Source organism: Phacochoerus africanus, chromosome 10 (genome assembly GCF_016906955.1).
Source record: "Phacochoerus africanus isolate WHEZ1 chromosome 10, ROS_Pafr_v1, whole genome shotgun sequence".
NCBI classification, from domain to species: domain Eukaryota; kingdom Metazoa; phylum Chordata; class Mammalia; order Artiodactyla; family Suidae; genus Phacochoerus; species Phacochoerus africanus.
In genome coordinates this window covers 112,426,272-112,449,479 of record NC_062553.1, presented here as the reverse complement: position 1 = coordinate 112,449,479, position 23,208 = coordinate 112,426,272, and the positions used below count along the sequence as shown (strand labels likewise).

General features: G+C 39.4%; 1 protein-coding gene across 2 annotated transcripts in view; it reads right to left on the bottom strand.

Annotated features, from left to right (window-relative positions):
- CFI (complement factor I) overlaps positions 1–23,208 on the bottom strand; it is a 36,551-nt gene that overhangs the window by 12,001 nt on the left and 1,342 nt on the right. Inside the window, exons 2-9 of one of the 2 annotated variants that reach the window (XM_047799028.1) lie at positions 19,845–19,889; positions 13,782–14,061; positions 11,843–11,996; positions 7,493–7,659; positions 6,252–6,365; positions 5,994–6,104; positions 4,301–4,324; positions 1,415–1,450 (exon numbers count right to left, since the gene is read on the bottom strand). In XM_047799028.1, coding sequence (XP_047654984.1) covers positions 1,415–1,450; positions 4,301–4,324; positions 5,994–6,104; positions 6,252–6,365; positions 7,493–7,659; positions 11,843–11,996; positions 13,782–14,061; positions 19,845–19,889 — 931 coding nt within the window. The remainder of the gene's footprint in view (positions 1–1,414; positions 1,451–4,300; positions 4,325–5,993; positions 6,105–6,251; positions 6,366–7,492; positions 7,660–11,842; positions 11,997–13,781; positions 14,062–19,844; positions 19,890–23,208) is intronic. The other variant, XM_047799029.1, reaches the window with a different exon arrangement.

The following is a 23,208-nucleotide window of genomic DNA, read 5'->3' as shown; positions in this document are numbered from 1 at the left end:
TCCTAAGAACTGGGTTGGGGGAAAAGTGTGACGATAAATTTGAAATTTCTGCTTGGACCTTTGGAAGAAGAGAGAGCCCATCTATTGAGGACTGTGAAACCAGCTTTGGTAGTATCTGAAAATTAATGTTACCCTGAGGAGAAAACGAAGGGCCTTTGTTGGAAGCCCTCTGACTAAATCTTTCACTCACTGTCTCATTTAAAAAAAAAATTATTGATTAATTTTTGGGTCTGGCAATTAGAAGGGAGTCTTAAATGAACTTCAGTTTTATTTAGTTATTTATTTTTGGTCTTTTTTTTTTTTTTTTTTTGGTCTCTTTAGGGCCACATCCGCGGCACATGGAGGTTCCCAGGCTAGGGGTCTAATCAGAGTTGCAGCTACCACAGCCACAGCAACGCCAGATCCTCAACCCACTGAGTGAGGCCAGGGATCGAACCCGCAACCTTGTGGTTCCCAGTCGGATTGGTTTCTGCTGTGCCACAATGGGAACTCCCTGAACTTCAGTTTTAGAGCCTCCTAGAACAGGGAGATATTTCATTCCCAATATGTGTTTGCTTGTTTCTCCGCTAAGATCACATAGTTAACAAATAACTGAGTCAGAATTTAATACAAGTCAGTCTGGCTCAAAAGCTCTTATCAATTATTGTCTTCCCAGAAACTTATTACTTTAATTAAATTCTGCTCTTAGTGCACAACTGGCCAGGATACAGATCTTCACAGACCTTCTGTTCTCATGGTTTTTAAATATTGCAAAAGAACAGATTAATTCAATTAACATCTACTACTTTTCTAACTAAAAAATGAATGTCCTGGATCATACTTGAAATCTGGTTGGTTTTGACCTGACATAGCTCATAAGAAAGAGAAAAATCTCATGCAGAACTAGAGTATTGTTTTCATTTCAAAATTAGCCACATGTATTAACCCATTTTAACAGCAGTTCTCGAGAAGCATTTATGCTAATTTTTCTTTAAAATGATAAGGAAAGTAGGAGTTCCTGCCGTGGCTCAGCGGTTAACAAACCAGACTAGGATCCATGAGGATGTGGGTTCTATCTCTGGCCTCACTCAGTGGGTTAAGAATCTGGCATAGCCGTGAGCTGTGGTGTAGGTTGCAGATGCGGCTTGGATCTGGCATTACTCTGGCTGTGGTAAAGGCCAGCAGTTGTGGCTCCAATTCGAGCCTTAGCCTGGGAACTTCCATATGCTGCAGGTGTGGCCCTAAAAAGCAACAACAACAACAAAGATAAGGAAAGTAGTATTTTTTTCTATTTAAATTGATATCAAAGGTAATTGTTGCTTGAATCAATTCACCTATATTACATACATGCATACATACTCATATACACACACAGGACATTAAAATGCAAATTTAACCAATGAAGTCCTAGTAAAAAAGAATAATGTCAACTTACCTGCATTCATGTCAGCAGTCAACATTTCTGTTTCTTCTATAATCAAACAAAAGTTCCAATGTTTAAAGTTGTGTTTATGGTAAAAATCAAATCATTAAAATCATTTAAACTTTGATAACAATTTTCTGTCTAAACCTTGTCCTACCTTTAAAAAAGATACTGCAAAATCCCCAAGCACATCATCTTTTTCCTTTGTACAGCTAGCTAATTGGGAAGGCTCACAATGAACTAGGTAAGAAAATTTTCAGGCCCAGACTAGAAGGGTCTGTTGGCACAAGTGAATGTGCCAGGTGCTGCAGATTCCTGCCTTTACAGCAGGCAAAATGCCTGTGTCAGAGAAGCAACACTTCTCTTGCCAACTCTTCATTTGCAAGGTCTTTACTTAAGGTAGGGAGCAGTTACCAACACTGACCAAAAGAGTCCTGAGCTGACATTAAAAAGGGTCTTCTCGTTTTGCATATAATACGGCATCTCTTAACAGGGGTCATGCAATATTTCATTGGTTTTAGTATTAGGCATGGTTATTATCAGTCATCTGGGATGCAGAAGTCAAGAGTTAAACAAAAACATAAACAGATTCTCTCTTTTTCCTTTCTTAGACTTGTGCTTGAAGTTATATGGGATGATTCCATCTTTACTCTGCCATCCTAGAACACTTCCGACATGGACATGGTTCTGACTTCTTTGACCTGTGGATGCAAAGCTGTTTTCCACCACATCTGCTCTGTCTTGGATGAGGTTGCAGCCCAGAAGGGCAATGTTACTTTGCTGCAGCAATCCTGTGTCTTACCCCTGGATTTCTCCAGTTTTGGAGGGAGAGACATAGATGCATCTGTTAAGCCACACACCTAGGCTATTTTCTGCTCAGAGCTTTCACAAAAGCAAGCACATGAACCAAAGAGAAGATTTCATGTTAAATGCTCAGCCAAGGAAGAGGGGGAAAATCCAGCGCAGCTGAGGTGTATTGGATGTACACTGGTGTGATGATCACTGCACAACTATAAATGTAATAAATTCATTGAGTGATATAAAAAAATAAAATTAGAAAAAAAGTTAATGGCTTTCTAACAAGCTATCTCCCCCCCCCAAAAAAAGAAGAGTAGCAAAAACTCCAAAAGCATAAACCACAAGAAAAACAATCAATACTTTGATTAAGTAAAATTTAAACATGTAAAGATTAAAGATTTCTATTCAACAAAGTTCACTATGGCTAAGGCGGCTAAAGTTAATAGATGGGTGACAGAATGGAAGAAGGAATTTGCATTTTTGCAATTTTGTCCAAAACTGAAAATGAGGAGCGGTTTCTCAGGGCTACCTGTGAAGCTGTCTCCTGGGCTTAAGTCCTAATTTCACCCCAAATAAAACTTAACTCTCACAAAAACAAACAAACAAACCTGAAAATGGATTAATATCTAGAATACAACAAGAAAGAAGACTGTAGCCCCAATATGAAATGAGGCAAAAAATGTGAACTGGCAAAAGGATAGAAGAAAGAAAGAGGAAACTCAAAAAGCTAGTGTGCATATGAAAAGAAACTCTAAATCATTGGTGATGACAAAAATTCAAATGAATAAATGATGCCATCTCACTTGAGAGTAGGAGACTAGCAAAACTCGAAAGCTGCATGGCATTAAATGTTAATGGGGGTTGAGGGGACCCTCAGGTGTTGTTGGTGAAGGTGAGGACCCGCACAGCTCCACCAAAGACCGTGTAAGTCCAGGTTAGTCAAATTAAGTAGAGGCATGCCCCCCACCCAACAATTCCTGGCCCAGCTAAGGTCTCAAAGAAATCTTCCCACGCAGCCTTAAGGAGAGGCTATTCATCACAGGGGGGCTGAGAGCACATCGTGAGACTGAGAAACTGAGAAAGTGGGGTAAATTGTGAAAAATGAACCCCACACAGTGTTTTATTATGCAGTAATTAGACGCAACAGACTAGATGGACACATAGCAATATGGACAGATCTTTAAAAGGTAATGCTTTGTGAAAAGAAAAAAAGGAAATATAAGATCTACAATACTATACCATGTGAATCACACACATATATATGCTCACAAGATAACCAGACATAGGGGGTAAGAATGCATACAAACAAAAAGATTTACACATTAAGTCACATTAAAATGGTTGCCTAGGAGAGGTTCCCATCGAGGCTCAGCGGAAACGAATCTGACTACCTTCCATGAGGATGTAGGTTCCATCCCTGGCCTCATTCAGTGGGTTAATAATCCAGGGTTGCCATGAGCTGTGGTGTAGGTCACAGATGCAGCTCGGATCCTGCACTGCTGTTGCTGTGGCGTAGGCTGGCAGCTGTAGCTCTGATTCTACCCCTAGCCTGGGAATGCCCATATGCTACAGGTGCGGCCCTAAAAAGCAAAAAAAAAAGATTTTATCTTTCCTCTGGTGGCACTTTCTTAAGGAGATGCTTTGGTTTCAAGGAAAAAGGTAAAGGAAGAGAAGGGATCTGGCAAAAGTGAAAAGAGGAGGGACTGCTCCTTGGGTGGTTTTTTGGTTAGCAGGCTGTGTGTGGGTGATGTGAGAATGAAAGTTTACCACTCTGTGGAAAAAAGCCCTTGGGCCTAAACAAATGTTAAACTGATCTTATCATCCTCAGTTTATAGTTACCTTAAAATATAAGATGACACCAGTACTTTTGTTTTGTTTCAATTCTTCAATATCCCAATAATTTCATAAAATGTTCTCTTTGAGTCACATGTAAGACTTGAAAAAACAAAAATTTGAAATTTGACCATAGCAAAGGGTGATTTTTATTTGCAAAAAAATGCATACCATTTCAATATATTTACATATGTCATAAAAGCTATAATACCTCATTCTTGTTTTCAATTCTATAATACAAATTTTCTATTCTAAAAATAGATTTACCTTTAATTTCAGGATGTTCACTTCCTAAAAACAAAACAAGAAACTCACTTTAGCAAAGAGATATGTTCATTTGAATTAAATATACGTTAATCACTAATATTTCAGAAATAGTATAACAACATTAATTAACATTTACAAAAAGATAAACAGGAGCCACAGTATGCCATTTTTCTTGGCTGTGCCCATGGCGTGTGGGAGTTCCTGGGCCAGGGATTGAATCTGTGCCACAGCAGCAATTTGAGCTGCTCAGTGACAATGCTGGATCCTTAACCCACTGCACCACAAGGGAACTCCCCTACAGTATGCCATTTTTGTGGGCACAATCAAATACTTTGATTTTTTTCATACTGCCTAACAAATGTTTCGCCTTACATTTAAACACACACCAATTTCACCACAGCAAGTAAATTGTTTTAACTTAAGTTTTAAAGAGATTCGTATTTTAGATATATTTGAATACACACCCAACAGCAAATTATCTATTCAATTATACGAAATTTATTTATCCTTTTTAACTTAGATTAATGAAAGATAGGCTCATAAAGCATAAATGAAATTAAGATATACTCCAGACCTCCCTTGGTTTAGTGATTCTGATCTGTTCACCGAAAGCAAAGATCAGTGGATATATTAATATACTTATTTTACATCTCTGCTCTTGCTTGCTCTTTCTTAGAGAGGGAAAAATTGGAATCATTACCGAAATACAAGGCAGAGCTCACTCTAAAGGCAGAAAAACTGAAGTAACAATGACAGTTGACTGTCTTTTTGATAAGGATTCAAGAAATTAACAATAAAAGTAAGCTTTATGTTGTGGTTACTCCCTTGCACTAGGCTATTTTTTTCTGATAAACTAACAAATTCTTTAACTGTAAGTCAGGAGGAGAAGAAGGAAAGGGAGGGAAAAGGAGGAGGAGGAAGAGAAGAAACTCAAAATATTATACCGAAGTGAAATCAAACTGTAGAGCTTCAGGGACAGACAAATACTGTACGCTCTCACTTATATATGAAATCTAAAAAACCCCAAACTCGGGAGTTGCCCTTGTGGCTCAGTGGAAACGGATCTGATTAGTATCCATGAGGATGTGGGTTCAATCCCTGGCTTCACTCAGTGGGCTAAGGATCTGGTGTTGCTGTGGCTGTAGCGTAGGCCCACAGCTGCAGCTCCAACTCCACCCCTAGCCTGGGAACTTCCATATGCTGCACGTGCCCTCAAAAGCAACAAAAAAAAAAAAGAAAAGAAAAAAGAAAGATATTTCCATTTTTAAAGGCGGGTAGGGAGAAATTAGAAGTTTAGGATTAACATTTACACACTACTATGTATAAAATAAACAACATGGTCCTACAGTATAGTACAGGGAAGTATACTCAATATTTTGTAATAATCTATAGGGGAAAAGAATCTGAAAAAGACTATATATATACACACATATATACATGTTATACATGTGTGTGTATATATATACACATACATACACAAACATATTGTGTGTATGTATATATACACACACACACTGTGCTGCACACATGGAATTAACACAACATTGTAAATCAACTCTCCTTCGATTTAAAAAAAGAGAAATTGCCATTTTACGGTCCCTATTGACAAACTGGATCTGGGCAATAATAACAAAGCCTGTTCAAACCCCGGGGTCAAATAGTGAAAAAAAGTAACCACAAAACTTTAAATTACCTTCACAACCAACTTCATCTTCTCCCGTAATGCAGTCTACCTCACCATTGCACTTATACTTCCTTGGAATACAAACACCTGACTTACAAAAAAAACTTTCACCTCGGCACCCTGTGCAAACATAAACAGAACAGATTTTTTTTTTTTTTTTCCATTCTTAAAACTGAACGAGATGGAATCAATTCAATGGTAAAGTTGCTTCTGCTTTCTTAGCCAGAAGGGCGCACTGGCGGGTTTAAATGCTGGATTCATCCCTACCTTTACAGCACAGCTCATCACTCTGGTCTCCACAATCATTGATACCATCACAGGTCTTCTTCTGAGAAACGTGTTTCCCATTCACACACTGAAAGTAGTCGTTTGTTGGAGAAACTGTAAAATAGGAATTATCTTTGTGAGATTTATTCGAGGAGTTGTGGGTGACATCTTTATCCCATGTTTGGAATAATGAGGACGTGAAGATAAAGTCAGACACAAATGAAAAATGATATAGGAGTTCCCGTCGTGGTGCAGTGGAAACGAATCCGACTAGGAACCATGAGGTTGCAGGTTCGATCCCTGGCCTCGCTCGGTGGGTTGAGGATCCGGCGTTGCCGTGAGTTGTGGTGTAGGTCGCAGAAGCAGCTCGGATCTGGTGTTGCTGTGGCTGTGGCGTAGGCCAGCAGCAACAGCTCCGACTCGACCCCTAGCCTGGAAACCTCCATATGCCGCAGGTGTGGCCCTAAAGGACAAAAGACAAAAAAAAAGATATAAAATGTATTTGGTGGTGGCATTAACATAGTGTATATAGTTAACAAGGGGGAAAATGCCAAAAAATTGCTTATGGAAGCCCTTTTATAATTTCTGAAGACCAGCATTTACTGTGGAGGACTGTACTTGCTGAGGTCAGCAGAGGGGATTCAGGAGTCAGGAGCCCTGGCTGACACTGGCAAACAGGTACTCACCCATTCCTTTCATGCCGCTACACTAACCTCCACCCACCCAAGGCTTACTTGGGCAGTGCCATTTACATTTTGATGGTATCTTTTTTAGCACCATAAAATAATTTGGTCTTTAACACCATACATATGGCTAAAATATTCCAGTGTTAGGATGAAGGAGAAAAGTGGCAGTGATTGCCTGGCAACCGAGGCGTAGATGTGGTCACTTAAACATTTTAAAGAAAGGTACACTGGCTGGTTCTTTCAACGGAGATGTTGACTTTCTTCTAATGTTTTATTAACTTGTGTTTGCTATATAAACTTTAATTCAGATGTTCATGGAAACAAAAGGGAGTCAAGCAGCTTTACTTCTCATGTAGGAACCTGGAGAGAAGTGATATTTGAATGGCCAAAAGGTACAAAAGGGGAAAAAGCACCAGCTGAGGCGCTAAGACCCCAAATATGACTTTTTTCCATTGGGTGTGACTGGGTATCTGCCATTTGTTTGTTTACAAGAGACTGGGTGTGGAATAAACAACCTTGGAGGAAGGGAAAATATAAGGCAAGTACTATACTAACCTGCATTCTCTGTGTAACACACCACACCAGCTAACCCCTCGGACCTGCTAGTTGTTCCCTTAGTAAAAGTACATTCTGCCAAACTGGTCTCTGATCCTCGACAATGCACATGTAGACATTCAGGGGAATTTATACGAGGATCTCTTCTTTGAGTATAAAGAGCACCCCTGCAAATGAAATAAAGGAAACATTAGAATACAACAATTAGTGCTTTGTATTTATTTATTCATTTTCTGCTTTTTTTTTTTTTTTTTTAATGGCCACAACTGCATATGGAGGTTCCCAGGCGAGGGGTTGAATCAGAGCTACAGCTGCCAGCCTACACCACGGCCACAGCCATGCCAGATCCGAGCCACGTCTGCGACCTACACCACAGCTCACAGCAATGCTGGATCCTTAACCCACTGAGCAAGGCCAGGGATTGAACCTGCAACCTCATGGTTCCTAAGCAGATTTGTTTCTGCTTCGCCATGTCGGGAACTCCAGTACTTTGTATTTATAACTGTGCTGTTGGAGGTAAGGGACTGGAGTAATTTCCTCTTATTTTCTACATGTGAGTGACAGATTGGGCAAGATGCTTAAAATCTCAAGATACTTAAGTTCTTAAATTCAATGTCTTCATATGTAACAGAGAAAATGACTACTTCATTGAGTTTTGTAAAGATTAACTAAAATAATCAATTTAAACTGACTGGCCAAAGTTCACAACATGACAAGCACCCACAAGTACTGGTTACTTCTCCTCTGTTTCTTGTTAACACTGATTTCTTTCCAACATGTGACATGTCATTCTTGACCTCACTCCATAGCTTACCCCCTCTTTTCTCCAGGGAAAGGAGTGGATTAATTTGATCGAGGAATTTTGGAAACATAAACCAGGCAAGGCCAGTCCAGCTCTTCTATTTTTCCTTTTGGTGTCCTCTCTGCCTGTCTCATGCTATAAGTCTTACCTGCTTGGCTCCATTGTTGCCTGGGATCTGGGAGGATAAGTTGGTTTAATTCTAGCAGGTCCATTTTGCTTTTACACTAAGATACATCGTCAATTCAGTCTTGAGAGTATTAACATCTATTAATACTATTTTGGGGAGTTCCCGTCGTGGCGCAGTGGTTAACGTATCCGACTAGGAACCATGAGGTTGCAGGTTCAATCCCTGGCCTTGCTCAGTGGGTTAAGGATCCAGAGCTGCAGTATAGGTCAAAGACGCGGCTCAGATCCCACGTTTCTGTGGCTCTGGCGTAGGCCGGTGGCTACAGCTCCAATTAGACCCCTAACCTGGGAACCTCCATATGCCGAGGGAGCGGCCCAAGAAATGGCAAGAAGACAAAAAAAAAAAAAAAAAAAAACTATTTCGACATCTATATACCATTGCTTGGACTTCTCAGTTTGCTTAGGATTTGTGTAGGTAAGAAGCTATTTCAGAGACCCTAGAGATGACCAGTTACAGTGAGCTATTCTTCCAGAATGTTCAGTTGCTTCCTGCTTTTCTCCAGAAGTTAGTTGGGAAAAATGGGTAAAAAATAAAAGGTTGAGCAAAGATGCATCAGGCAAATGTAAGCAAAAATTAAGCAGTAATGGTCATATAAATATCAGATAAATTACAACAAAAGGGGAAAAGAGATCAATTAAAGAGAACAAGGAGGTTCAGAAGTTAGTTATGAAGCTGTGCCAAATCACACTGAAATATCAGAACAAATGAAAGTCATTTGGGGCAATCTGACAGGTGAATAATCTGAAAAACCTCTCAACCTACAACTATCTAAAAGTAAACGCCTTCAGTAGGCTCTTAAGGAATTAAGGGAAATACCCAGGGGCTAAAATCAGAGAAGTCTATCCATGAGCTTATACAAAATATAAACAAAACACTGAGAGATCAAAGAGTGAGAGGGTTTGCCATTAGGTCGAGTCATAAGTTGTAGGTCACAAAACTGTTGAAAATCAGAAATACCTTATGGCTCAATTCAAGGATAGGAGACACTCATGAAATTCCCATTGTGACTCAATGGGTTAAAAACCTGACCTGTATCCTGAGGATGCAGGTTTGATCCCTGGCCTCGCTCAGTGGGTTAAGGATCCAGCATTGCCACAAGCTGCAGGGTAAGTTTCGGATGCTGCTCAGATCTGGCATTGCTGTGGCTGTGCTGTAGGCTGGCGGCTGCAGCTCTGATTCAACCTGGGAGCTTCCGTATGCCTCAAGTATGGAACTAAAAATACAAAAACAAAACAAAACAAAACAAAAAACAAAAAACACCTCTCACTAATGAACTACTAGCAGATGTGGTTTAAGAAGAAAAAAATTGAATCCAGAATGAAGAAGTGAGGAAGTTCCCTTGTGGCACATCGGGTTAAGGATCTGGCATTGCCGCCACTGTGATATAGGCTTCAGCTGTGGCTCAGGTTGGATCCTTGGCCTGGGAACTTCCACAGGCCATGGGTATGGCGCAAAAAAAAAAAAAAAACAACAAACAAAAAAAGGAATGAAGAAGTGAGATGCAAGAAACAACAACAGACCAAGAAGGTGATAAACATGAAGTACACGAGTAAGCACTGACTGAACAATGGTAAGGATGATTGCTTGTTACATAATGATAGCAATTAACTTCAGGGATATATAAAAATGAGGTAGAACAAAATATTGCAAACTTTTTTTTTTCTTTTTGGATGTACCCCTGCCACGTGGAAATTCCCAGGCCAGGAACTGAACCCACGCCATTTAGCAACCTAAGCCCCAACAGTGACAACACTAGATCCTTCATCTGCTGAGCTACAAGGGAACTGCAAAATATTGAAAACTTGATAGGGTAATGCCATTCTTTGTATTATTCCTGAAGAGAGCAAGGACTTCCTAAATCAAGGATTCATGGTAAAAATGTAAAGATAACCACTGAAGGAATAGAAATAGGATGTATGTAATTTTCAAACCAAGTAGAGGAAGAAGAGGGAGAAAATTAAAACAGCAACAACAACTTCTATGAATGACCTAAAAGAAGTTTAAAAAAGAAGAAACAAGAGGACAGAAAAAGCATGGTAAATAATAAGCCCAAAATAAGCTAGGAAAAATAAATTTAACAATGAAAATAATCATGATAATGTAAATGGACAAAACTCTTCAGCCAGTTATGTCATATTGGATTATTTTTTTAAAAAATCTAGATACGTGTTATTTATAAGGGGCACACAAAAGACAAAGAAAAGTTGTAAGTAAATAAATGGGAAACTATTTGAACAAGACAGTTAACAAGCTTGCTCATTCTAATGGATCACACATCTATTATGCAGAACCCTGCACATGAAGCATTAAAATATATTTAGTACGAAGCAAGTCTCAACAAATATTTAAACACTTGTCATCATATGGAGACATTCTCTCTCCACAACACAATCACATAGGAAATCTATGACAAAAAGTTACCCCAAAGCAACCTAATATATTCATTAGGGAAGAAAAAAAAGAAACTTCTTAATTATGCATGAATCAGGGAAGAAATGACATTGAAAATTAGAAGATATTTTGAACAGAATAATAAAAACACCCACTTATACAGGGTTATGGCATGCAGATGAAGCATTACCTAGAGGGAAATCTGTACCTTGAATGCTTATATAAGGAAATAAGAAAAGTTGAAAATATGTGAGTTAAGCATTTAACTCATGGAGTTAGAAAATAACACAATACAGAAAAGAAAAGAGACAGCCAAAGATAACAGCAAAAGTTAATGAAGTTGAAAGCAAAGAAACAAGATTAAATTTATAAATATAAAAGTAAAACCACTAATCAAATAGACAAATCTCTGAAAGATTGATCAAGAAAAAAAGAGGAGTTCCCTTCATGGAGCAGTGGAAGCGAATCTGACTAGGAACCATGAGGCTGCGGGTTTGATCCCTGGCCTCGATCAGTGGGTTAAGGATCTGGTGTTGCCGTGAGCTGTGGAGTACGTCACAGATGCGGTTCAGATCCTGAGTTGCTACGGCTGATTTGACCCCTAGCCTGGGAACCTCCATATACCGCAGGTGCAGCCCTCAAAAGACATGACAAAAAAAAAAAAGAGAGAGAGAGAGAGAAGGCATATTAAACAGCATTGGGCACGGAGTGGACATAATCATAGATGAATAGATAGTAAAGAATGTATACGCAATTTTACGATCAGCAAAGGATTCGCATCCAGATACCTGTGTGCTCAGCAGTGTTCTAAGTGCTAGTCAAACATAAACACATTTTGAACTCAAGACAACACTATGGAGGTAAAGCGTTAATATTCTCGAGTTACAGTTGAGGAAGTTGAGGCACAAAATGACAGGGTAATTAAAAATAAAATCAACTCCAGGAAAAGTCAGTGATACAAAGTACTCACAGTTTAAATCCAAGGTCAAGGCAGGCCACATTGGCCTGTGTAAGGCTCCAGCTTTTTGCACATATATACATTTTCTTATCTTGGTCTACAAGTTTTACTTCAACGATTCCTTCTGAATCTCCATTGCCATGACCCAAGGACACACTAAATTGTTCTAAAATTTAAAAAATGCAATATTTAGGCATTTACTTTTTTTCTCTTGATTAAAAGCCTTTAAAGTAATAAAATACACAATTTCAAATCAACTTTGAACACCATGAAGACTTTTACAAATAATGCTAAGCAATCACTTTACGAGGGCTTGCTATGTGTCTGTGGCTGTGCTACCCAGTTCTATAAAATATCATACAATCCTCCTATCAGGCCCATGACAATTAGGCCGATACTTATCCCCATTTTTACACACGAGGTTAAGTTACTTGTTCAAGTGATGAAGCCAGGCATCTGAACATGCTGTGCTGATCTGACTCCAAAGTCTGTGCTCATAAAGTAAGCCAACGAGTAATGAAAATGTAAGCAAAGATTACATATTCTCACATATTTAAGGCATTTAGTGCATCAAGAGAACAAAAGTCTGACACTGACAAAATAAGCTCTGCTATTGTTTTTCTCCTAACAGGTAACAGGTAAGAGATGGGCTCAGATAGGGGTCTTTCTTCCTCTTGCTTCGCATCACCTTAACATCTCAACTCAGTAATACAGAAATATTTAGGCTACTGTGTGCAGGTGTATGTCATGGTAACTTTAAAAAGAATGTTTTAAACATTCTTCTGTAAATTCATGAACTGTCTGTGGTCATTGATATCAGAAGACAATGAACTTGAGGTTTGCTGTCATAGCTAAAATTTCTTGAGCATTTTCTGTGCACTGTTTGCAGAGCTTTATGTACATCATTTAATTTTCACAAGAGTCTCACGGGACTCTTATAGGAACTGTGATTACTCACATTTTACAGATGTGAAAACTGGGTTCCAGAGGGGTGACATAGCTTGCAGGGGCTCGGAGGGGTGTGCGACTAAATCGGACCGACAGTGAGACACCTTTAATCTTACCCACCCCACTAATCCACACATTAGGGTCCCAACTTCCTCACTACATTAGGCATCTGGATGGAATTTTGACAAGCTCTCTGCTCTGATGTGCCAAGTTTGCTAGGTTGGAGTACATCTGAGGCCAGCAGTGGCCTGAGCAAAACCTTGGAGCAGGGCCATTGGGGTTGGCTAGGGAGCAGGCAGGAGCTGGTGGGATGGATGCTGGAAGAAATGATTAGGGCCCACATTGGTACCGACCTCATGTAAAGCCCCTTTCACTGGGTTCTGAACCAACTCAACAATTCTGGGAATAATCCCTTTAGACAAGAAGTGAGAGTGGGAAAAATTCTGCAGGGCTGGACAGCAGAGCGTGGCATTGGGCAGTGAGAAGAACGACTGGCCTCAGAGCTTATGCCCTAGACTCAAGGGCTGGCTGATGATCTCTAATTTCTTTATCACCCCCAATTACTACTGAGGGTCTAGAGAGGAATTCCGAGTGGTCATCATAACATTTCATAGGAAAAGTATTTTCTAATGACAGAAAGTACAGTAGACAGTTTCCTCTTTTTTTTTTTTTTTTTTTTTTTTCTGAACCCACAGCATGTGGAAGTTCCCTGGGCCAGGAATTGAATCTGAGCCACGGCTGTAACCAAAGCCACAGCAGTGACAACGCCAGATCCTTAACCCACTGAGCCATGAGGAAACTCTGACAATTTCCTTTTATCGAATATGTCACAACTGCATTTATTCTGAGGTCACATCAATATCACAATTTGCTCAAGATAAGACCAAAACTAAACATAAACTAAGAGCACCATCTCAAAGAAAGAACTATCTTAATCAGAGTGGCTCTTACTCCAGCTGACAATTTCCTTCTAATATCATAGAATAAACTAGGCTTTTCCTACCTTCGCCTGTGCATGCTCCACTTTTTAAAAACTTTGCCTCTGGACGAAGACATTCAAAACTCTTTTGCTGACAGTAAGTTGGGTAGCTTTTCCCATTAGTTGAACACACGCTGGTCCCATTCTTTGGGCACTGATAAGGAAGTTTACAGATACAGGTCCCATCGATGCATTTTTGCCATGGCTGGCAGAAGACTTTATTGCAGGAGAGATGTGTGTATTTTTCAGTTAAGCACTTTTTCTCCACAAGATCCTCTTGAGATGTGTCTGAGCCTGAGGTGGGCTATAATGCACAAAAGAAACATTAACTTAGTAACAAACTAAAATTTTTTTTGATGATGAATATATGAAAGAAAGGGAAAAAAACAGACTTACCTACCGCATAGTATAGAAGAGGGTGATATGATTTGGTGTTTTTTAGAATCAAACAAACCTGGCTTCTAGCACCAACTTAGGCACTTACAGTTATATGGCCTTGAGCAAGTTATTTACCCTCATGAAATATGAGTTTCCTTATCTGTAAAATGAGGATATTATCTTCTATTTTGCAAGGTTATTGCAAGGATTAGAAATAAAATGTATATAATGGTTGGCAGGTAGTAGGCAGGAAATCAGTGGAAGTGTTATTATCCAAAGGCCAACATAAAATTCTGCCTTTGAAGAAATCCATGAATCTCATCAGTCATATTAAGGAGTAGCAAATTTGATGCTAATTATAGTCTTGTGGAATGAACTGATGCATGAAATTGATTAATACCATTAATAAATGCAAAACCATTCGCTAAACTCCTACTTTGTGCAAAATCCTGCCAGGGTGAAGGTGACGTGGGCTCTCCTTTGTCCCAGCTCAGACTTGCTTCAGGGGCATGGGGGCCCGGTATTCATTGAATGAGTGGTGAAAAACAAAACCAGTGAACTAACAAATGAAGACAGAACACTGAGGAGATTTTTACACTTTAGGAGCTGAAGATGTGGAACAAGCAAAAAAGACTGCTTTTCAATGGGGGGGGGGGGAGTTGCTCTTGTGTCTAATGCTGCAGGGAGCTTCAGAGAAGGAAGGCTGAAAAAAGGCACTGAATTTGATGAACAAAGGTCATCAGGATCCTTTGAAGAAGTAGTTTAAGCTGACTGTTTGAGGCAGAAACCAGAATTTGGTAAGTTGAGGCCAGAATGAGAAGTTAAGAAATGGAAATATAAGTATAGGCTAACTCTTTGGATTGGCCTTGTGTTCAGACATGGAAAACACAGGCTTTAAAATTTTTTCTGCCTCCTCTCTAAGCTCCATTAAAGTAAGAGTAAGAGGATTTTTTAAAAAAGGCCTAACCAAGCATTCCTGCTGTCACACAGCAGCTTAAGGATCCAGTGTTGTCTCTGCTGTTGGGTAGCTTGCAGCTGTGGCTCAGATTTGATCCCTGGCCCAGGAACTTCCAGATGCCATGGGTGTGGCCAAAAAGGAGGAAAAAAAGGCATAACCAATCAGGCCAAAGAGAACGGGGAGAGGATTACAGACTTGAGACGTTATCAAAAGGCTGGAAGCTGGCAAGGAGGTGGGCCAGTGGTAACAGATTTAGCAGACTAGAGGGAACTGAAACCCTAGCCTAACAAGAGAAGACCATAGAATAAAGCAAATTCACCCCCACTGAACCCCAGATAAGATTAGGAATTGGGGTACCTATTACTTCTGAAGAAGAGAGGGTGGCTCAAAAACCAAAGAGTTGGTTAAAAGAAATGGTTGTATGGACATGATATTAAGGAATCTTCCATAAATAGCAGAAGAAACAGAAAACATTTGAAATGGGTTGTCTCTAGTCACAGAGAATCAGGGGTACTTTACAGTGTAGACAAGGATAATTGGCTAGTGATCTTACCTGACTGGTCGGTATCTACGTTCACCCAATCGTTAAATATTTTTAGTACCACCATGATTTTAAGCCTTATGGTATTATTTGCCTTTGTAAACTATTACATGAATTAATTTAATGAGAACAATTAAATGAAAAGGAATGTCATCATACTTTCAGTACAGAAAAAAAAAAAAGGCTTTGAAGGAGAAAAAAAAATTGGATGGGACACAATGAAGAGAGATTTTTGTTTTTAGAATACAAGAGGTTTCACCATGATTAGAGGGTAAGGTCAGGAATCTAACAGAATAGGAAAGATTGAAACTTAAAGAGAGAAGGAGCCAAACTGTTGAAACAAGCTTGAGGAGGGGATAGGAGAAGATTGCCTTAGAAAATAAGCGGTTTCCTTTCTCTACAATTTCTTTTTGTAAGTTGGAATCAATTTTTATGATAATATTACCACTTAAAATTTCAGGTTGATGGTAATGGCTAATACCAACACAGTGGCTGGTGACAAGGGAAAATCAAAGGAAAGTAAGAAAATTATTGCGAGGCAATAGCTGGAAACAATAAAAGTTAGGTTTGTTTATCCACAGTGTAAAACATGATGGAAGTAGGCTTTAACTCTGGAGGGTCTGGGTAAGTCACTCTTGTCCTCGGATCCTCAGTATCTAGAGCAGTGGGCTGATGATCTTTGAGGATGTTATTACTGGGGTTTGTAAATGCACTTGTACACCAGTCTTGGCTGTAGACAGAATATAAACTATGCTTCATACATTTATGTACACCTCTATTTCCAGTGTGTGGATGCTGTTAATAAGACGCAAAATTACTTAAATCATCGCTAAAGTTATATTAACTTTGTCACTTCCTTCATTCCTACATTAATAGTTACTAAAATAACTATTATCTGTGTAGTTGATGGTATAATTTTTTTGTTTTTGTGTTTGTTTTTTTGCTTTTTAGGGCTGCACCCTCAGCATATGGAAGTTCCCAGGCTAGGGGATGAATCAGAGCTACAGCTGCTGGCACACCACAGCCACATCAACGGAGGATCCAATCCATGTCTGTGACCTACACCACAGCTCATGCAACCCCAGATCCTTAATCTACTGAGCGAGGTCAGGGATCAAACCCGCAACCTCATGGTTCCTAGTCGGATTCATTTCCACTGTGCCATGACGGGAACTCCTGACGGTATGTTGAATGGTGGATTTACGTATTTTCTCCATGTTTATCTTTGGTTTTTTCTTAAAAAATTTTTTTATTATAGTTGATTTACAATGTTATTTCAAATTTTGCTGTACAGCAAAGTGACCCGGTAATTCATATCTATTTTTCTCACATTATCCTCTATCATGTTCCATTGCAAGTGACTAGATATAGTTCCCTTGCTATACAGCAGGATCTCACTGCTTTATCCACTCCAAATGCAATAGTTTGCATCTACTAACTCCAAACTCCCAGTCTATCCCACCCAGTCTCTCCCCCTCCCACTTGGCAACCACAAGTCTATTCTCCATGTCCATGAACTTGTCTCTTAATGTTTATCTTTGTGTAACACTAATACTGTTTACTAAAATCTTATTTAACTCTACTTCCAAGAAAATGGGAAGATTACATTTCCTTCTTGTGGTTGAACATGATGGTGGCTTGCTTTGGCCAATGAAACGTGAGCTGAAGTAATAGGTTTTGGTTTCAAGTTGAGGCATTTAATCTCTGGTGCTCAACAATGCAACTTTCTCTTGCCCTGCCACGGTCATCATGGGAATATGCGCTGCAGAGAAATGACAGAATCAAAGCAGCCTAGAATGTTGGGCCAACTCATAGAGGATACACTGATGAGTTACCCAGACCCACAGTCTTTGCATGAGCAAAACTGATTCTTGTGTCAAGCTGCTGAGATTTTGGGATGGGTTCTTACTGCTGCATAGCCAATACTGATTGACTGACACAGGTAGCTATGCAGATATAGTCTTTATAAAAATCTAAAACCTTGAGAACCACTTGTCTAGGGAGAATGGGACCTGAATCATTCTGTGTGTAAGCTTTGAGTGAGCTGATGCAGGCATGCTAAAGATGTTTTTTCCATTTTTATTGAGCCTGCCAATTACAAGCTGAAAAAGAAGACTATCAAATACAGGGATAAGTATTCCCAACTGTGGCCCTAAACAATTAGCATCACTCACCTTAGGTGCATCATCTTACAAATGCAGATTCCTGGACCCAAGCAATAGACCTTCTGTATCAGAATCACTGTCGGGGGAAGACCTTGGAATTTGTACTTTAAACAAACTCCATAAAGATTCTTATACTCCCTAAAGACTGAGAACCACTCTTACTGACCAATAATTTTCAAAGTGGATTTCATTAACCCCTGGAGGTGTAAAGATAATCCAGCAGGTAAAATAATAGAAATTCTATTAATTTGTATGTTTTATTGAAAAAGTAGGAAGGAATTAATCTTTACTAATATTTAAATATGGATTGGCACTTGTGCCTGCACTCACAGCATAGTCTTTCATTATTTATTGAGAGCCTACTATGTGCTGGGCACTGTTCTAGGTCCTGGAGATACAAGAGTGAGTGGCATAAAGTCACAGAGCTTACATTTTTGTAGAAAGACAGAGGAAAATGAAAAAAGAATAAACACATTGTATAACATAAGGTAATAAGTACACATATAGGGTAAGAGAGAGAGATTGCGGAGGGCGAAGGGGGAGGATTGCTATGTTGTTTAGGGTTGTCAGGGAAGACTTTGGGGGAAAGTTTGCCTTGGAGCTGATGAGTGAGCCAGCCATAAAGCTCTCTAGAGGTGACGTGTCAACCGTCAGAAGAAACAGCCAGGGCAAAAGCTGCGAGGTAAAAGCGTAAATGGTGTGTCTTGATCCAGGGGGCTAGTGTGGCTGGAGGGGAGTGAAAGGCTGAAGGCAGAACAGGAGATAAAGCCACAGAATCTGAGGGATGTGTGATCCATCATGCAGAAACTTGTAGGCTACTGAAAAGACTTTGGCTTATTCTCTGAATGAAATATAAAGCCACAGGAGAATGGGAGCCCCCCAACATCTGCCTGGGCAGATGATGAAGAACCAGTAAAGGAGATGAGAAGTGGCCAGTGAAGTGAAAGACAAGTCAAGAGAATATGGTGGCACAGAGCGAAGAGAAGGAGGGAGTGATCAACAGCTGTATGATACTTTTCCAGTAAGATGGTGATCTCCGCAAATGTCATTTTAGTAGAATGGTGGGCACTCAAGCCTGACTGGGTTCAAGAAGGACTGGACAACGGGAAATGGAGCATAGCATTTTGTTTTTGAGAGCTCCGATGTAAAGGGGCACAGCAAGATGGGGTGATAACTGGAGCATACTATTGGGTCAAGACAAGGTTTTTGTTTTAAGATGGAGGATCATACACATGTGCTTGATTAAGGGACATCAGGAATTACAGGGTCTTATTTTAGCCAAAATAATCTTCGCAAATGGACACGTGAAATGATGCTGGATGGAAAATAGTGCCAAAATGCAATATTAGGAAACAAGAAAATCGCAGCGTCAATACTTTTAGCCACAGAGAGGATGTTCCTCAGCCGCATCATGAAGTTCAAAAAAATGGAAAGCTGACTGGGTATGATGAGAAGTTAGCCCTGTCCCCCAGGCGGTAACTTTAAAGAGACTAATTGAAATATAGATTTCCATTTCATATCATTATTGAACCTCTCCCTATGTGATTATTGTGTATGCTGCTCTTTGTGAGTTATCTTTTCCAACTAATATGACATTAAAATCAAATGAAAAAATTTAAAAATGAAGTGTTTAATAACACTTTTATTTGAGATTAATGGTGAAAGTTATTAAAGTATTCATGTTTAAAAATGTTTAAAGTGGATTTATTTGTATAGTCATATATCTATAGTATTTATAAATATATTCACATATACTGGGAGCACATGTACAAAAATTTTTAGCAATTATGACGATAGCCTAGTCATCTATAAAATATGATTCAGCTCCTTTAGCTGCTGTTTCCTTCTTTCTGTAGATGGGTTTAAAAATTTTTTTTTCCCTTGGCACTTGCGATGCTGTAATAAACACTTTGCTATAAACTTTGTCTTTTTATTCTAGGCAGGACTATGATGAAGCCATTTTAGATGGACAGCTGGTTATTAGAAGACAAACAAGAAACAAAACAGTCTCCCACTCCACTCCTATTCCGGTTACATAGCTTTACCTCTAGTTTCGTTACCACCTTCTTTCTTTTTCTTGCACAATTAACCTATAAACAAAAGAAAAAGAATGATCGACTATGACTAAAGGGAGCAAAAACCCACCATATTCTCCTTCTGCTTTTTGTAAAAATGAAGAAATTTCTCCTTTTATGGCTAACTAGATGTGTGATCTTTGGTAAATGACTTTACCGTTTTGGTTTTGTTTCTTCTTCTAGGAAATGTGGAGAATAGAAACGATATCCTCACAGAGCTGTTGTGAGGATCAAATGCAAACCGCATGGGAAAGCACATACGAACACTTGAGATCCTATACAAACGCTAGTATGATGCTGACTGTGGTAGATTGCACGTGGCCCCAGTTCTTCCATCTATCCCATCCTTTCTGTGCCTCTTATGGGAGGTAGGGCATATATTCCTACCTCTAGACTCAGGGCCCAGCCAGTGACTTGTTCTGGTCAATAGGAAGTCAGCGGAATTCCCGTCGAGGCTCAGTGGTTAGCGAATCTCACTAGGAACCATGAGGTTGCGGGTTCGAACCCTGGCCTCGTTCGGTGGGTTAAGGATCAGGCGTTGCCATGAGCTGTAGTGTAGGTTGCAGACTCGGCTCAGATCCCGAGTTGCTGTGGCTCTGGTGTAGGCTGGCGGCTACAGTTCCAATTGGACCCCTAGCCTGGGAATCTCCATATGCCACGGGAGTGGCCCAAGAAATGGCAAAAAGACAAAAAAAAAAAAAAAAAGAAAAAAAAAAGAAAAGAAAGGAAGTCAGCGGATGTGACATTAGGAGATACTGGAGAGTACTCTTGCAGCTGGGTTTGTCCTTTTGCTTCCCTGCACAGCTAGGAGAACGGGCCAGCCTGGCAGAGTTCATTGTTATACTTTTCAGTCTAATTCCTTTTACAATTTATATCTCATTGATATTCCCTATTTGCTCATACATCATTCTCCTGGTTTCCTTTAGCTCTTTGAACATATTTAAGACCGTGGACTTTAGGTCTTTGTCCGGTAAGTTCAAGGTCTGTTCTTCCTCGGGGATCATTTCTGTTAATTTCTCCTGTGAATGGGCCATATTTTCTTGGTTCATTGCATGCTTCACAATTTTCGTTGAAGACTAGACATTTTGAAAATTATAATGTAGTAACGCTTGAAATCAAATTCTTCCTTCTCGTCAGGGCTTGCTTCTCATGCTTTCTATAGACTGTAGCTGTTTACTAACTTTTCAAAAGAAGTTAGTTTTTGTAAAGTTTGGTGTTTTTTGTCACCTGTGGTCTCTGAAGTCTCTGTTTCTTCACCTTGTATTCAGCTAGTGATTAGACAAAGGATTTCCTTGAACATAAGGAATGAAAGCGAGAGAGAGAGAGAGAGAGAGAGAGAGAGAGAGGAGAGAGAGAGAGAGGGAGAGAGAGAGAGAGAGGGAGGGAGGGGGAGGGGGAGGGGGAGAGGGAGAGAGAATGAGAGGAAGAGAAAGGGAAAGACAGAGAGAGGAGAAAAAAGAGAAAGAAAGAAAAAAATAAGAAAGAAACCTTTCAAATTGTGAGAAAACCCTCTCCCAGGCCTTGCAAATTGGCTCTGTGCAAGGGCAACCCTGGGCCAGGCCATTTATAATTCTGTCTTAGCCTTTACTTCATGCTCCAATTGAGCCTAGAGGTGTAGGCTTAGGGTCTTAGTTTTTTTTCAGCTGCATCCTGCTTTGGGAATGTGCGTTGTGTTGCTTCCTAAATTCCACAGTATACACAGGGCTTTTTTTTTTTTTTTTTTTGTATTTTAGGGCTGAACCTGAAGTTTATGAAGTATATGGAAGTTCCCTGGATAGGGGTCGAATCGGAGCTATAGCCACAGCAACGCAGTATCCGGGTTCTCTCGAAAATGCTACCCACATAAACCTAGGTTTGAAATATGCTTTTAGAGTAAAATAAAAATTTAAGGTTTCAATCAGGGATTCTGTCACAGCACAGTACTAGCACAGTAAGTAACTATGTGGAATGAAACATCTGTCCTCCCTGTTCTTTGATATTCCTTGGTCACTGATCAAGCAACCACTCCCCCGTGCACTCAGCTCCTCTCCCACTCTTTCCTGAGTCCCCTAACCTCTTTGCCTGGTTCAATAAAACCAGAATGCCCATTGCACTCTTCAGAACAACTCAAGTCTATTCCACTGCCAGCCAGCCCTATCACTGACATAATCCACCTCCAAATCAGTCCATCAAAATGTTTTCATATAAAAAAGGACCAGGCGTTTTAATCCCTAGAAGGAAATCTGCTCCCAGCTTTCAAAATAACAGCTGTATATACTTCATTTCATATTGAAAATATAGATACATTTTTAAAACAACTTGAGACACATTTATGTTGTTCTCTGTGGATACCTGCACTTAAAAAATGGTTGTTTCTTCAACTGGAACAACTTCAACCATTCTCTTGCCTCTAAGCCAACTGCTGTTAACTGTGAACACACCCATGTCTAAGCGGTTTTGGGTTCAAAGCCGATTTGGAGACCCAGACATTGAGTGCACAGCTTAAATTCAGCATTAAATTTTATGATTCTGTTTTGCCCTATATGTCCACCATTGTATTTAAGTATCTTTTATTTTTTAATTTCAACAATAAAAAGGTCAGGATGAAAAAAAAAATGGTTATTTAACAGCAGGTGTGATTCCATTTTCTTTCATCAACCAATATTTTAGGAAGTTCTGAAATTTTCACAGATATGATACTAACGGCTGTTTCTTAAAGGAATGAAGGCAACTTTATTGTTAGAGGGATTATTCAGTAAAAGAAAGAGGCTCTTTTCCTTTGTGTGGGTGAAAATTACTACTTTCAGTTTTGTTTTTTATTCTGTTTGTTCCAGGAACCCACAATGTGGGCTAAAATATCTTTTTTTTTTTTTCAAGAAACAAATTTTTCTTATTAAAAATTGGTATTGGTATTTTAAAAAGAAAATTGAAGAATGAATAAAACAGAATTTCTGAATTCTGAAATTCATAAATGTATAAAAATAAAAATCACTAGTAATCTCATTACTCAGAGATATCAACTATTACATGTTTTATATACACTACACCCTCTAAGACCTTTTAAAATGCCTTTTATATAAGCAGTTAAATGTGTGTGTGTGCAAACACAAACACATATATATGTATTTTTCTCTTTAGCAAAAATAAGATTTTAGTGAGGGTTTTTTGGTTTTTTTTTTTTCCTTTTCTTTTTATGGCCGTACCTGTGGCATGTAGAAGTTCCTGGGCCAGGGATTGAATCCAAGCTGCAGCTATGGCAACACTGGATCCTTTAATCCACTGCACAGGGGCAGGGACTGAACCCACACCTCTGCAGCCACCAGAGCTGCTGCAGTCAGATTCCTAATCTATTGCG